This window comes from Atta colombica, unplaced genomic scaffold (genome assembly GCF_001594045.1).
Source record: "Atta colombica isolate Treedump-2 unplaced genomic scaffold, Acol1.0 scaffold225, whole genome shotgun sequence".
Classification (NCBI taxonomy): domain Eukaryota; kingdom Metazoa; phylum Arthropoda; class Insecta; order Hymenoptera; family Formicidae; genus Atta; species Atta colombica.
The window spans coordinates 346,168-361,797 of NW_017259322.1; the positions used below are offsets into that span (position 1 = coordinate 346,168).

A 15,630-nucleotide genomic window follows, 5' to 3' on the forward strand; every position below is an offset into this window, starting at 1 on the left:
GAAGAAATAAAGATATGATATTTATGTTTTTATGCTCTTTTCTTAATAATATTAATTGTATTAATATGAACAACAAATCAATACAAGTCAGATTCATCAGCCTTATTATCGCGACATAAGGATATCTAGTACAAAACATAGAAAATTATGAGCCGACGTGAACGTTAAAATTGCTCCGAGACGAGTCATCGTGGCTAGTCGCCATAACAATAATTTTGGCGTCTGTAAATCTTGATGCTCCATTTACGAAAGAACTGTGGAAAGAACTAACGCTACTAACAGTTCATGACTCACTTGTTTTTCAGGAGGCAGCAACTGGAACAGCCTGTATACTGCGAGTCTGAGTCGCGGCGACCTACCACCGTGGAAGATGATAAGCAAGACATATCGGGCACAAATCCGGAGAAAATCAAGGTAAGTTTGTCGATTACACTAATGGAATGTTTCCACGAACGAGCTAATACTGTTATATGACCATTGATATATATTTGCGACAATTAATTACGTAGCTTTGTGAATTAGAACAGAAGGGGAAGTAAAGGGAAATGTATTTTGAAATATCTATTACAGAGCACGACGCAGGATCTATTTGAGTTACTTGAGCGAGTGCAAAGTTCGCGTCTCGACGATCAACGCTGTGTTTTGCCATCATACTTCTCTCAGGTATGTCATAAGATTCGTATTTGCACTGAAGTACATAAATATGTGTGCAAATGACGCTGTAAATTGTCAAGAAAATCGAAATGTTTTAGAAAAAAAAATGTGGGCTTTTATAAATCATCTGGAAAACCAAAATTATCTTTTTGAAATAAGACTTTCTTTAAAATGATCGACTATAATAACGTCATATATTTATAAAAATATAAAGTATGCATTTAAGAACCAACATGTTTTTATTTTCATTTAAAATGACTTTCTCCAATGTAACATTTACTTAAGTTAACCATTACATACCAGTGTCCGTATGTACTAAAAGAACGGAATTGCTGGTCCCTCGTTATCTAATTTCACGTATTTAACTATAATTTAACGAGTTGAAAGTCTCATGAAAGTTGAGTCAAATTTAGGACATTACACTTTTGTCTCACGCTTTCACGGTCGATTTAGTTTTCCAGCGTTGTGAAATGATATTGATAACTGTTCCAATATCGCAATCAATATTTCAAGCATATCTAATACCTAATCTACTATGTAATCATTCCATACATACATAAATCGTTATATTACTTTGTGAAAACGATACAGAGACAAGAATAAATATTTATTTTGCAAACTTTTAAAGAAAGAGACGAAAGGATAAATGAAAAAAATGAAAAAAGATGCCAGTGCATATATCAGTTGAAGGCAAGAAAATGAGAACACAAGTAATACGTATCTTCGTAATTTCAAAAATATTTTTATTTCAACCTAAATAGTAATATTTTTTTTGTTTCATCTCAAACGTTAAAAATATTTAACGCAAAAAGTTTGATGCTGCTTACTAGTTAACATGTCTTAATGTAACATGATTGTGAATATTTTACATTTAAATTCTAGCAGTGCTAAGTTTTTTTGTATTAAATCTTTGACATTTGAATTGAAATAAAAAAATATTACTTGAATTGGAACAAGAATGGCAACACAAAACTACCATTTGGATTGGATTAAGTTATATATAATGTGTATAAATTTGATTTTAATTGGTTCAATCTCTTGTGTACTTTTTGATATTATTACTTTTTTTAGAAATATTAAAGATACTATTACTTGTATTGGAACATAGAAAGAAATCCTGAGAAGAAATACTACGAAGACATTTGGATCATAATAGATTTTACACAAAGTTTTGTAATTAAAGTATTATCTTTGAACTATATTATACTATTTTCGCAATGTTTTGCTTAAAATAATTATTTTTTCAAAAAATTTTTTTGTAAAAAAAAAGAAATAATGTCTTTTTTCTAAAATCATCCGTTCGATTATTTTCAATTTTTTTCTTGCGCGTAAATGTCGCATGACATTGTCCACACTCTATAAGGAGCCGTAGATGAATGGACAACGATGCGAAAAAAAGGAGATGGGAAAAGACTGAGAATGAATGAACAACGCGATCCGTCACGGCTGTCTGCAGAACAGGGACAGAAAAAGTTAAAACGAATCGTCCAATCATGCATCAATGGCGTTCTTTTTTTCACAAAGAAATTTTTTGAAAAAAATAATTATTTTTCGTTTTAAGCAAAATATTGCTTCAACTGACATAGTGAACATAGTATAAGTCAAAGATAATATTTTAATTACAAAACTTTATGTAAAATCTATTATGGTTCAAATAGCATGTATTTTCGTATTTCTTCTCAGGATTTCCTGCAATCAGACAGAACTACGCATTGGATCCCGTATCATGTCTTTTCCTTCACTAGAATGGGCATTACACCAGTCGCAGATGTAAATCAGTACGACACAAGAAACATATTTGTCCCTTTTTATTTAGTCGAAATGGTGATAAGTAAAAAGGGAAGTGGAGAGAGTGAACGAGAGAAAGAAGAGACGTGCTCATCTTCGTGTCGGGTTGCCGGTTTCTCGGTAATTGATTGAACGGGATAGAATGACACCGCAGAACAAATTCTACGGGATGATACAGAAAAAAGTACATGTTCTCTTCTTTCAATCGTAAATGCTGGAAGAATGATTAACTTAAAAAAAAAATACTAGTGTTTTAATATCAATGAGAAACGGAACATTAATAGCAATAAGATTTCCAAAATTAATTAAAAGAGTTGAAAATGCTATGGGTATTCATAATCCGTTCTTATTTTAAGACCTTCTTAGTCTCAAGTAATGTCTTAAGATACTAATAGGACTCTCTGATTGATTCATGACATCTTAAGACTGTACTTAAGATAGTCTTAAATATAAGATCCAACTATGAATACCAATCTAAGATTTGCATATTAAGAAAGATCCTTAAATGAAGGGAATTACCGCTTTCGTAATTCTAAAATATCTTTGAATTTTTACATAATTGTAAAATTTTTATACACAATTAAAATACGCACAAACATCAACTTTGTACGAAAAACAAACAAAAATTAAAAATACACTTATTTTTGACACGTCGTTATGTGACTTACGTCGTTATGTTACTTAAAACAATTCTACAGTTTACATGTATAAAATAAGATAGCCTCGTCATATAGAGACAATGCACTGACAATATCGTACAATTGAAACTAAGATTAAAAGTTTAAAAGAAAAGTCTTGTTTAGAATTATATTTCATAAAAAATAAAAAAATGAAGATATAGAGTGATAAAAATGAGTAATATTATATATAGCAGTAAAATCTTGCAAAATATAGGGATGCAATATGATGCAATATATTAGATAAGGATAGATGTATACGCGTTTGAGTAAAACAGAGCGATAATATAAAGAATTGAATTAAAAGATATCACTATTATCGAAATTTTAGTTCGAAATTAAAGAATTTGGTCTATTGATATTGTTGAAGTTTCTTTATTTTAAGATTTTTTTAATTATTAGTGACCTTGTAACATCGATGATTAGGAAGTTATTTTTTTAATTTTTGTTTAATTTCTAAAAAAACAAAAATATTTTACAAATTTGTATGCGATATTGATGTGTCGATGTCTCGTAAATTATAAGTTTGCAAACCGTACGTAAGTCACATTTGATCGGTAAAACAGAACAACTGCAGCATCCCTTTAATTTAGTCAGTCACATTGCTAAATCGGATTTTCTCTTTCGATCGAAGAAATCAAGTAATTTTTACATTCGTAAGAAAAGACAAGAGAAAAAAAAAATCGTGAATAACAAAGCAAAGAGAAAAAAAAGTTACATCTGCAGGAAGTTGCGCGTATGAGAATTAAAGAATATTGCGAGCCTCTCGCTTTTTTCTCACTGGTGGAATTGCGATCCGGATTTCGACATACGAGTTTTAATCATCTGCGTGTCACATGCTATCCCACAATGTCGTGAGAAACGTTCACTTCTTTTAACTCGCTTTTCTTTTTCTCTTATTGTGTTTACATCATATCTCTTTCTGAGCATCCATCATGGAACAAATCGGAATGGAATTCCAATCGAAATTATTCAATTATTCTCTAGATTTCTATTCTCCAGGGAAAACGGAATAATTTCGATCAGAATTCATGCCATGTTCCATTAATAGATACCCTGATCGGTGAATGTTTTTTTTGCTGTCGATAATGTAGATCGCATTCATCGGGATAATCAGAGACATGTTATCAGCGGTGTACACATAGTGGTCCTGTCGCCTTAGCAGTAGTCCTAACTTATCGGTTTGATTTACCTAGGCAGAGTCGATAAGAGAACAATGTTAAATCGTGTGTAATTATAGTATGTAAAAAGCGGTTTTAAAAGTTTTAGGATAGCAATTTCAATTTCCAAGATAAAGAACGGTTGTCCTGGACAATAAAAAAAAAATTGAAAACAAAAATTTGAAATAACTTTTAGAAGAAAATCCTTGTTAGAGCTTAAGCAATCAAAGCTTGCAAGTGCAAGATATTTGTTTTTGTAAATAAACAACATTTTCATTAAAAAGATTGAGCTGTATATCACTTAATATCAACTACATTGCGTCTTTTTTTTATTATTAATATTTATGTATTTTAAATATTAAGAGCCTGTGAATTGTCTTAATTAATTTTTTTAATTTTTGAAAAGTTATTGTGTTATTTAGTCGGTCAAACAGATGACTTTAGGATCCCTTTAATGGAAAAGATGTTTTATGAAGCTGCCGTTAGATGGCGGAAGGATTCTGTTACTTTGTAATTTTCGATTTCGCAAGAATAAGGGGCTGCGCACAATAAAAGGAACAGGGAATAGAGAATAGAGAATAAGAATTTCAATCTATCAGAAACTGTGTATTCACAATACATGATTTCTAGGTTGAAATTCTTATTCTCTGTTCCTTTTATTGTGCAGAGCCCCTAACTCTTACAGTCGTTTAGTTTGAATAAATCTACGATCCTCTCTCTCTCTCTCTCTCATTTGACAAAAAGTGGGAATAAAAAAAGTTAATTTAAGAACAATAATATAAATAATACGATCCATAATATAGCGTACAACTGAAGCAGAACACGAAAGCTAAAACTCATTATTTATTTATTTCTTAATAAGAGTTAAACAATTCTAACTCTTCAAAATTCTTGTATTTGAGTATATATTCCTTTTGAACTGTGAAACAAATAACATCATATTAAGAGGGAGTTTAATTATGGTTCTATTATTGTTATGATTATTTGTATTTCGTTTTAAGAAATCGAGAGAGTAACATGATTAATTATTTATGTAATAATTATGATTAAGATATTAGTATCGAGAGATTATTTTGTTACTGATTTATTCAAGATAAATTTCATTAAAGAAAGAAAGAGAAGAACTTTTTGCCTTGTTAACAATAGAAACAAATTGTCTATCGTTTTTTACTATGCTACTTTAAACGGCATATTTGTTAATCTTTATGGGAACCAAGCATTCTTTAAGTAGTAAATAATTATATGGTTCAGCATACGTGAACCGAAACTCTCCGAAACGCATCGCTAATTTCGCGCAACGCGATAAAACGAGACACGCTAGCGCAAAGGGTGAGATAGAGAGGACGGCGTCGCTTCCGGTCGGTCAGGTAAACGCACCGGAAGTTCGAACCATCGTATTCTGGCCAAATGGCCGGGAAGATTTTCAGATTTGTATGATCTTCGCCCTCTGTGCAGTGGCCGTGAAGATCGCAGATTTCATGTCACAGGTCTTTGCTTCCATAAAAAGTACCTAATCATTGTGCTCTTTGTGAACTAATCAACGAACGTGAGGAGTAAATACAAAAAATAAGGTTGACTGATAACTATACATCATAAAAATCGAATCGTTACGTTAAACCATATCCTGTCGATAACTATTTCATAGACTGCAGCTGCTTACAGCTTGTTAATCTACTCGTTATCTATTAACTGAACTCTATATTGTGAAAAAAAGTTCCAATATCGATATCCGCTATACGCTCATCCATTTTCGGCTATCAGCTTTTCTCGAGTTTCAACTAATCTTTCGCTCAATAAAAGATTATTACGTATCGTAACTACTACGCTTCCAAGCGTTAATTACTTCCTGGCATTCAGCATAATTATCGCAACATCAGTATAATTACACATTTTATCTCTTAAACGAGGTTAATCTATAGAATCGGTTCAATGAGCGAGTTTCAAGTGTAGCATTCGATTTGTTCATTAAACCAATTCAACCTATAATTCCTACTATTCTTCTAATTTGATTCATTCTTCGATTCGATCCATTCGCTATTATTAGCGTGAGTGACTGCAATATCGTTCGACTCATGAACGATTATTTTTATCGATTTAGTACTTTGAATTCTTTTTTTTAAGAGAAAATCCTTGTACGATTGATCGTTACCATTGAGAGAATATCTATCTCGCGAGGTTCATAACTTTTTTACGTCACGTATTTAAATAATGAGGGAGGGGGTGGATGAACAGTGTGATGCTTTCGAATTTTTGGGCGCAGGAAATTGAACAAAATAACGAAACAAAGAGGCGTGGACACAAAGAAACGGGAAGCCTCGTCGACAACGAAATAAGTCAACCACGAAAGGATATCCGGTATCTCTCGTTCTCTCTTTCTCTTTCTCCCCTTCTTTCTCTTTCCCTCTGGTTTTCTCCCCTCGGTTCTCGCCACAAACTTACGTTTCCTCTTGGTTTCACCTTCCGCACCACCTGTCGTTACCATGCGGATGTTAAAGGCTCACTTTGCTCTTGAAAAGCTGGTGTATGCGAACTAATTTCGATCTAGAAGCATCGAGTTTGTCATACAGTCTGTGTTATAGTCAGAACTGCGTTACTAGAGATCGTTATTTCCTATTAAAATTTACACTTTTGTAATACAAATAAGAAGGATATTTAAAATTTCTTGTGAATGACAGTTGTCAGGATTAATAAGTATAAGCGGTCTAGTTAATAAAATAAATTTTGGTTCGTCATGTATGACACATTCGAAAAAATTTACAGTTTTGATTTTTTTAATTATATTTAATTAACTACATGCACTGAAAAAAATTTTTGGTTATTTTTTATCCAATGAATGATCATTAATCAATATCTGACTTAATGTAGTTAATTCATTGATACAATAACTGGATTCATTTATGTAATTATATATTTATTGTTACAATGAATTCTAATAATAATTTCATAATCTAAACCATTATGAGAATTCATTGGATCAATTTCATTATTTTTTTATAATTTCAATGAATATTGCATTTACGTACAGTTTTGGTTCAGTGTGCGACTTGTGTAATTAGTATTTACGCACTGAAAGAAAAGATTGGTTGCTACAGTAAATTAGACGGTTAAATATGACATAGCATTTTTAATTGGCTGTAGCAATCAATTTTTGGTTGCTTTAGCCAATCGAAATCTTATATTGACATTGCTGATAGATTAACACAACAAACAATTGGCTGCAGCAAAAATTGGCTGTTGCAATCAATTAAAAATGCCATATATAATCATCTAATTTGCTGCAGCAACCAATATTTTCTTTCAGTAATTCGTACATAAATCAACATAAGAATTTTTTTGCAAAAATATATTTATACAAAAAAAATTCCTACGTTGATTTATGTAATACGAATCACGATAGATAGTAATTATTCAGGTGACAAAAGTTTCTGCGAAGAAAAGATTTTGTGTTATACCAACTTGTCTCTTCGAAATTTTCGGAACCTTCACGTGGCACCAGTCGCCGAGTTCAACCGGTCGGAAAATATAAAATCCGCTGTGTGAACAACCGTAAAATGTCGAAGAGCACGATCTGACCTAATTGATTGGGAATAGTTACGACTAGACAAGAGCGCGCGGTTTCAGGAAGAGTTTACGCGCTCGATGGCGACCATGGCAACGTTTGCGGTCCGATGGTGGGAGTTTTAAGAACGACAGACCGATGCGCCATGGGTGAAGAGGGCATAGTTAGAACAGTCGGGCGAGACGGGGGGTATGGCGCCGAGTACGACGCAATGACGGATGTAGAATAGGTGGAAGGCACCCTTTATTGTCATCGTCATTTGTTCGCTTGACGCCTAGAAAATAATCGCTTGAAATCGAAGAGGAGTACGTGAGAGAATGTATAGAAACAACACGTGGGAGAGAAATACGTATTCCTTTCTGTTTCATATTCTCAGATGAAAGTCTCAGAAAACGATTTATAATCCTAATGACGGCGATATACATATAACATGTTGGAGACTCTTAGCGCATCACGAATAAATGATCTTCCACGAATATTTCAAATGGTTGAAGTTTGAATTTGGAACAAATCGATGACACTTTCAATAGAAACAGCGAAAAGACAAGATTTACTTCTTTATTCGGGGAAAGCTGTAAATGTGATAGAATTTTATTTCATTCAGAGGCATTTCTTTCGATGGGTGGGAACATAAGAAATTTGCTCCGGTTTCCTCCAGTATACAGTTCAAGATTTTTTTTTCTTGTTAATGTCGTGTGTCCCCTTCCCTTAGGCTCCTCTCCATCCGGCACTGAGAGACGGCGAGCGTGCTCGCCGTTCGCTGCTAGTCGCGTCCAGTCGCGTCTTCGTACTCGCAGTGCGAGGTCACGTGGTGTCATTCCGAGTACCGTCCCGTTTCGCGCGTTGTCCTCTCGAGTCTCGCGTGCAGTCGCTCACGCGCGTTGCACCTTGTAAGATGTCGCGTGATTTTCTTGCATGATCGCTGACTTTCTATTCCGACCTCGCTCCGTGAGCCTCGCGTCGCCCACTAACGGCACTAACATCGCGACGTTTTCTCGAAAGCTGCGGCGTAAAATAAAATAAGAGAGAAGAAGAGAGGGGAAAACAGGTTGTTTCGGGAGTGCGAAATTCGGAGCGGTCGACGCGAAATGACAGCCAGCATGATCAGCGACGAAGATTATCGGCGCTGGACAACGGCGTCCGCATTCAGATCCGATAGGACACTCTAAAATTCTACGTTTTTTGGAATCGTCTTTTTTTCACAAGATAGACAGTGCGTCATCGAGAGGATTTTACATCATGAAAAACGCACCGCTTTGAATCGGTGTAGAATGCAATCGACGCTTTCTTCGTAATTTTATCGAGAAGCGTTAGCACGTACCAAAGACCGGAGTTGAATTCTATACATGTTAAGTCAGTCTCAAGATATCGCCGGTCCATACAGCTGACGACTTCACGCTTGACCGGTCGGAGTTCTTTTCAAAACAGACGGCTAATAAAATAACAAGCACGTTCTGGAGAAGATTTGTGTTCACAAGGCAAAAAATAAATCCTCTAACTGTTCAGAAGGTACGAAACTCGGACGGGATCCGAGATCTCAAGCCCGACGAATTCAGACCGAAAGCAATAACATAGACGTAGAGTATCATTGAATGAGGTGAAGTTGGCTGTGAATTCGAGCGCAACGTCGATCAATCGGAAGAAGTGGATTTTTTTAAACGGCGGTTTTTATCGTGACCGCACGTTATGATGGGGGTATTGAGATGGAGGCACGATCTCAGATCGGAGGCTGCGGCGCAGCAACAACAGGAACAGCAACAACAGAGAGCGGAGCGACCAACCGGACACAACAGTCACGCGCACACTTTCCCAAAGCTCTTGTCGCAGGTAAGTCGCTCCCCCACTTTCAAGTCTCAAGAATGCAACACCGATGCGTCCACTTAGATAAGTCGACATCTGAGGCGAACAGATTTTTTTCGGTGTTTCGATTTTTGAAATATAAAATTTCAAAATTAATGTTAATTAAATTTATAAATGAAAAGAATTGAAAGACCAAGAGAACGAGCAATATAAGAATGTCAAATAATTAAGAAATATGGATTTAAATTACAATATTTCGATTTAACTGAGTTTGCTTTAGTCATTAATACTAAATATGACATCAAATTCAAATGATAAGATCAGATCTAAACTGTTCGAAAAGAAACAGTTAAAAAAATGTCTTTGTTCTAAACATGAATTACAAATACCTTTATTGTTGACCATATCTTTATTGTAAAGTCCTTTATTTTAGATAGTTGTCCTTTAAACTTATTTGTTTCTTCAAAACTCGATTTTTTATCCTTTATTTTCTAATATTGTCCTTTACTGTCCTTTATTTTACGGGAAATTCTTTTCCGAGTTCTTTTTTTACTAGCGTTCTAATGTTTAATATTAATGAGCAATTTTTACGGAAAATATTTTACAGTTTCATACATATAAATACAATTTGTTTTTATTAATTTTTTATCTTAATTTTTAAAATTAAATTTATTCAAACTACAATTGTTTTCATTTTTTATTATTTCGAAGTTATTTTGTTATTTCTTTTGTTATTTCAAAGATTTGTTCCAATACAGTCGAATCATGCAGAAGTAGCATTTCAAACTATCAGAAAACTGTGCAATTTATTTACGCTGTCCAATAAAATTGTATAATCCACAGATTTTTGACAATTACAAATTGATTTGAAAACATATAGGAACAAAGTCCTAATATTTTTAAATTTGTCCTTTATTCTCCTTAAGAAAATATGATCACCGTAATTATAAACGAGTTTATAACAATGTTGTGCTGTTGATTTGAAAAATCATGAAGTGTCAGAACTATAAAACAGTATTTATAATTTATTCGTGATCGTTTTATCATATATATAAGAATTAATTGAATTTAATATTTAAAATATTGAGAATTATTGTGCATGATTATATTGTCAGTAAATTCTCTCTTGATACATTAAAATTATCAAAAGTAAACAAGCATTATAAAAAATTAAGATTATGTGGTAAATTGCAGACATAAATTACGTACGAATATAGCATTAGATTAAGAATAGTAAAGAATTATAGTATAACACGATGATGTTTTCTTTTTTTTTTATGAACGTCTTTCGATTGAATGATAATTCTTTTACAGATAATTATTTTGAACAATTTAACAAATTTTAAAAGTTAAGTATCAAAATAGATAGCCTATTAAATTTTTTGCTATATATTAGGTTGTCCGGAAAGTTCGTGCCGACTAACCTATATAATTTAATAAATGTATACTAAAATTTAAATCTTCTGCGTTTCAATTTTCCTTCAAAATCGGCACGAACTTCCCGGACAACCCAATAAAATAGAAGAGTTTTCGATACGTATATCAGCAATGAAAATATACATATATATATATATATATGTATATTGTACGTTGTAAACGAAGTTATATAGAGGAGATCGGATGTTGTTGGCACAGTTTTCACAATTACGGCATTAGATTTTTTAAACGATTAATTATTATGATTAAAATATATCAATATGATAGAGAGAACCTTTTTCTACTTTTTACCTTTTTCATATCAGTAATATACTGTAGTATAGTTCTATACACTGTATGGTTTTTTTGCAATGAAATACATGAATGAATGAAATACAGAAATGCTGCATTCTAGTTAACTTTCATATGTGAGGTAAATTGATACATATTGCAGTATAAATTGCCTCTATAATAAACTCTACATTAACTTAACAAAAACGTAATAAAAAAAGTAATAGAAATAAAAATTAAATAGTAGATATATAGTTCTTAGTAAAACGTATCTTTCAAAGTTATTTTGTAATGTGATCAAATAATAAAATGTTGTTACAGAAAAACTAGTGTAAATTATTTTAATTCTATCTTGTTTTAATATATAAATTTTATAAATGTAAAGTGTTTTGTCAGAGTTAAATTGTAATTGAATGTTCACACGTGCGGTACAGCGTTAACTCAAACTCTTCTTATGATATGAGCCAACGTCCCATCCCTGCACACGTCTGATCATTTTATTATTAAATTATCATTGTTACTCAAAAAATATATTGCATATTAACAGATACTGTTCTTTTAACTAATAATCTATAATATAGATCGCTTAGATTTTTCCAGCAGAAGGACATTAATATGAAATTATGAAATGCTCATAAATTTACTTACTGCTCTTAAATCAGACTTTTTTCTTTTTCTATTGTATAATACTTGTTTGATTTAAATGAAATTTAAGGAGAAGTATTTGTGTTGTAAAAAAAATATTTTGCAGTAACTTTTCCATTGTTTCCTTCATCATAAATAGAACGCAATGCCAATCCTCTTATGCCAACGAGCCCCGGTCTCCCTTATTTATTATAACGAAATATGTAGAATATAAAAATATATAGTATACGGTATATATAATACAATATATGCGCGCGAAATTCAGATACATCGGACATTCAGTACTTTGAATATTTACAACCTCCATTTTCATCGAAGGAATGTGAATTCGTTTTTCAATACGAGACGCCACTCTCGTTTTAAAAATGAGAAAATTATAGCGGCTTCTTTTCTTTACGTGTCTAAGAATGCTGGTAACAAAGCTGTGACAAAAAAGTAGTGTGACGTTGTAAAGGACAAGAAGAAGAAGTAGAAGAAAGATATCGCATCGCAAAATGAGAGCATTAACTGTAACTTCGGCCTAGTAGTAGTCCGTTCATTTTCTTAGCATGTTCCGTTATATGTTCTTAAAAAAAAATTCTATTTTCCCACAAGCAATCTCCTCGCGGTTTCCGCACGTGCATCATTTCTTTTTATAAGACGAAAGAGAAAGAGAGAAAGAAGCAGGCGATAGCTCTATATGCGGAATTGTGCGCAAATATGTTTTTCTTTTTTAAATAAATACCAACCATTGCTCGGATTTAACATGAATAGTGTAGAAGCACTACAACAAGTCATCTGCTATAAATTGTTTTAATCGCCAGTTGTCAATCATGTTAAGGAGATCCTAAAGACGATTAGTTATATTGAAAGTAGCATTTACACATTAGACGATTTACGTGTCATTGACACATTAGTACATCAATATCTCACTCATGAACGTCACATATACAAATTAATTTTCGTATAATAATTATGTTTTAATTAGATATCTAAGTCCAATTTTAATTTCACACTGTGCCATGCAAACTACTAGTCTGTGGACTACTATTTCATAAGTACAGATTGTACAGCTTTTATATGAAGCAAGTGTTGTCGACGTGACTCTGAAGCGTCATAGACTAAGAAATGGTAAAGGTTTCAATTTCGAAATTTTTTGTCGTTTCAGTATAGATTCCATCTCACAGACACGTATTAATGTGTATACTTTAATCCTGCAGGATTTTCAAATCAGTAAGAAAAGAAAAAAGTAATTGTTATACAAAAATTATATGGTTTAGTCGGTAATACAAACAACTTTAGATCCCCTTAAGAATATTGGAGTGATCAACTTATATCGATATTATCGAATTACAGTCGTATAAAAATCTCCGAATTGACTGAATGGAATCAAAAATTCTTTTGCAGGATTAAAGTAGGCGTAAAATTAGGAAGTAATGCAATGGACTTTATATCAAAATTGAAAAAAGTTAAACATTTACTTAACTTTTCTCGATTCTGATATAAAGTCTATTGCACCACCTTCTAATGATTTTTGATTCCATTCAAATTGATTTTAATCTCGGATTAATTTTTTTTTATCTTTTTCTCTCTAGTCTTAAGAATTAGAAAAAAATAAAGACTAAATTAAAATTAATAGACATTGGTAGAAAAAAAGGACATAAGGACATAATAAAAAAGGTCTATTTACAGCAAAAATTGAAAGGTAACGGGAAATAAATTCCTTTTTCAACTAACATTTACATAAACGGGTCGTGGTTATTTTAATGTTTCGCGATTCCATCTTTTAAAAATCGCAATGATAACTGCGTTGATTGTCGCGCACATATTAGACATAATTATTAGCTGCATAATTATTCGGCAAAAAATATTAATCAATTAGCGCTTAATGATTCTTTAATATGATTGGTTTTTGCCTTTAGTTCTTCGAGAGCTAGAGCAAACCAATTATATTAAAGAATCACTGATTTTCTTTGCTGAACGCAGCTAGTGTACGTTCAAAGAATCGCAGCGCTCACGCTCGATCGATGAGTTAAATGCGATCTCCAGTAAGCACGTGCTCGACAATAGGCATTTTAATTCCCCGCAAAAAACGTTGCACTAAACTCCGATAGGTCAAGAATTACTCTTGTCGGATGACTAGTGCTGGCTACTCTCCTGCGAAATTTAATTAATTATGCGCAATCGATTTCTTTCAGTCGTTCTTTCCTTTTTTTGTTCCTAACCTCATCGTGAAATTCATAATCGACTGTTGCGGCTGTTGCGGACATTAAATTGAACGAGAATCGCACGCAATGATCTAAAATGTTTTCATTGAGAAATTAAGAATCTCTGATAATATATATGGAGATAAATAGGGAAATTAGAAACTAACAAAGACAGTAGGTTCTTAATTGAAAGATTCTTATGCAGAAATAATGAAGTATATATTGCCGATAGTTTTTGACAAAAAAATTTTCGTGTCTTTACATATGTCATCATAATTTATATAATCATTAAAGCACTTTACCTTGAGATGTCAAATTTTTAAAAAGATGTATTCATAGCATGCTCGAAAGAAAACTTTGCTTGAGGATTTTGATATATGCGCCTTTAAAACTTTCATAATAGCACGTGTGTGATTACTTATACAATTAACGGAGTGCTCGATCTCAGATACGTCAGACATGTACGGCAGAGAAACAACGATTTCGCTGCGTCTTTCAAATCATTACTAAAGATTTAGATGTATCCGTGTATACTCTGACTCATCTCTCCTTTTTCTGTCTTTCGATGGCATACTCTCTCTTATCGTTATGTCATAGCTTCGTTCTATCGAGCGACGGTCATTGTGGGGAATTCATCTGTCGCGTCTTCGAAAGTCTTTAGTCGCGTCACGGAAATTTTCTCATTGTTTCTCTATCTCGTATAATATTTTCGAGCGGGAAAACGCAATTCAGATCCGAAATAAAGGCGAGCGATATGATGTGATTTGACGCGAACGCGACACTGTTAAGAATAGACTCGAAATTACGTGCCACGCGAAGAAACATTTTCTCGTAACCGAAAGACGATAACTGGGCGAACGAGCAACCGTTTTAAAAGTCGCTCCGCAAAAGAGGCCGCACAGCTGTTTGTGTGTCTCCCATTCTTTCTTTCTCTTTCCCTCTGTCTTCCTCTCCTCGTTTTGACATATAAGGTCCGAAGCCAAAGCAGGCTTGTACGAACTCGTACGAATGCGCAATCGAAGGAAGATTTTAGTCGGTTAACGTTGCTAACGATACACCACCGACGAACGTCCATATAGGGTGTCGCTCAGAGAAAGGGCTTCTTTCAAAATGTTGAAATAAATTCTTTTGTATGCATACTAGGACCGGGAAATGATTCCTTACAACCGAGAATATGTAATGAAATGATACAAGTGAATCAGAGAAATAAATGATAATACAATCTTAATTAGTGCGAGATAGTGCTAATGACTTTTGCGACAAGCATAATTACGGTGTAAATATATTCAATATTGAGAAGAGAGCTCAAGGCGAGGAAACATATATATAAGATACGAGATAAAAATGAAATCATAATTAAGAATTTCCTGAAATTAAATTTTCTATTGTAAAATTATTTTAAATTTAAATGGTATATCTACATTTTAAAAAAATTGTATGTATATATATATATA

General features: G+C 33.0%; 1 protein-coding gene across 3 annotated transcripts in view; it reads left to right on the top strand.

Moving 5' to 3' along the window:
• Positions 1 to 15,630, top strand: part of LOC108688123 (rap1 GTPase-activating protein 1-like) — a 98,763-nt gene that overhangs the window by 49,338 nt on the left and 33,795 nt on the right. For 2 of the 3 annotated variants that reach the window (XM_018194235.1, XM_018194237.1), the window contains 2 exons: positions 306 to 414; positions 571 to 663. In XM_018194235.1, the coding sequence (XP_018049724.1) occupies positions 306 to 414; positions 571 to 663 (202 nt within the window). Of the gene's footprint in view, positions 1 to 305; positions 415 to 570; positions 664 to 8,630; positions 9,666 to 15,630 lie in introns of those variants that run through there. The other variant, XM_018194236.1, reaches the window with a different exon arrangement.